Here is a 1,419-nt window from a genome sequence, read left to right as displayed (position 1 = left end):
TTGAATAAGCTGTTGCCATGGTAGTTCAGATGAAGCAGGAATGATAATTGTTTCACCATAGCAGTGTGTGAATTATTAAAACCTAGAGGGCATAAATGAGCTAAGTGAGAAATAAAGAAATAAATGCGACAGAATGTGGAGTTATTGTTTTCTGTGTGTTTCATTGGCAGGTTTTTATTAGGTCTTTTTATGACATGATGAAACAGATGCTGCCGCAATTTATGAGAGAAGATATGAGTCTCCAGCCTGTCCTTAGAGTTTTTAAAAGGAATGTTCAAGAACATTCATGAATAGTGCAAAAGACCAAACAAAAAGAGAGCAAATGAGAAAATTGTGTCTGTATGCTATCACCTTTACCAACAAATTGTCTATGTTCGGAGATGCATCAATACATTGAGTGCTTGTATTAACTTGTTGAAAGCACCTTTAAAAAATGTCATGTCCACTCCCTCCCAAAGAAAAAACAATTATTTATTTAGCAAAAAAAATAACAAAGCAAAACTGTTCATCCTAAACAATTACTCAATCCTGGCAGTGTATGTTGCATAAGATAACCACATCCAAACTCAGATGTCCCCAAAATATACTGAGTAGTCACACGCACAAAAAATATAGGACATGTACTGTGTAAATAGTGCTAAGTGGTCACATTTGACATTCAAATCAAACTATATTTTTTCTGTCCAAAATATTAAATAGTAAATAGGGTATAACAGAAAGGTTCCACTACAAATCATCCAAGACATCTACAGATTGTATACAGCTGCTCTGACACAGGCAATAAATTAGACATTAGACTGTCTCCTTCACACTAAGAAAGAGACACATATAAATCCTTAAGATATAAAAATAGATACAGCGCTCGTCTATGTGTTTTTGTTTGCATGTACAGAGTCAGTTGGTACCTGACTGGCAAAATGACACTAGCTACTTACTTGTACCTAGAGCATAGAATAAACATACAATATCTCATTAAGACTACAAGCTCTGAAATTTAGGAAACAAGACCTCTTGCTCTGCTTTGGAAATTTCGAAGCTTGTAGAGACAGGTAAACAGGTAAATGAAATTATTGACATAATTTATCGTGTACATATAATGGTGGAGATGCATAATTCAGTTCCTCAAGAGAAAATAAAAGTATTATTCCAAAAGGAGTCACCTCAAAAAGTAAACATCACCAAAGTGACTCAATACCTCTGACATGTAAGGCACATCTAGAAGTTGCAGTCTAGAAGTTGCAGTTTTATTTCCATACCAGCAGGGTTCTCTAGCACTGAGACTCAGCATAGCCTTCATCTACAGGAGACTTCTTTTTTAGGTTGTAATACTCATCTTCATCCTCCAAGACCTGGGCCGACCAGAAAAAAGACCAAAACTAAAAATTAAAATACCATACTGACAGATACTGTATATACACA

The 1,419-nt window shown here is 35.2% G+C and overlaps 1 protein-coding gene across 1 annotated transcript in view; it reads right to left on the bottom strand.

Annotated features, from left to right (window-relative positions):
• Positions 1-879: 879 nt before the first annotated feature.
• mpzl3 (myelin protein zero-like 3) overlaps positions 880-1,419 on the bottom strand; it is an 8,568-nt gene continuing 8,028 nt past the window's right edge. The window contains exon 6 of the mRNA XM_032508843.1: positions 880-1,349. Within this exon, the coding sequence (XP_032364734.1) occupies positions 1,269-1,349 (81 nt within the window). The 3' untranslated portion in view covers positions 880-1,268. The remainder of the gene's footprint in view (positions 1,350-1,419) is intronic.

This window comes from Etheostoma spectabile, chromosome 3, assembly GCF_008692095.1.
Source record: "Etheostoma spectabile isolate EspeVRDwgs_2016 chromosome 3, UIUC_Espe_1.0, whole genome shotgun sequence".
NCBI classification, from domain to species: domain Eukaryota; kingdom Metazoa; phylum Chordata; class Actinopteri; order Perciformes; family Percidae; genus Etheostoma; species Etheostoma spectabile.
The sequence above is the reverse complement of the archived record's forward strand: the minus strand, read 5'-3'. Positions and strand labels throughout refer to the sequence as shown.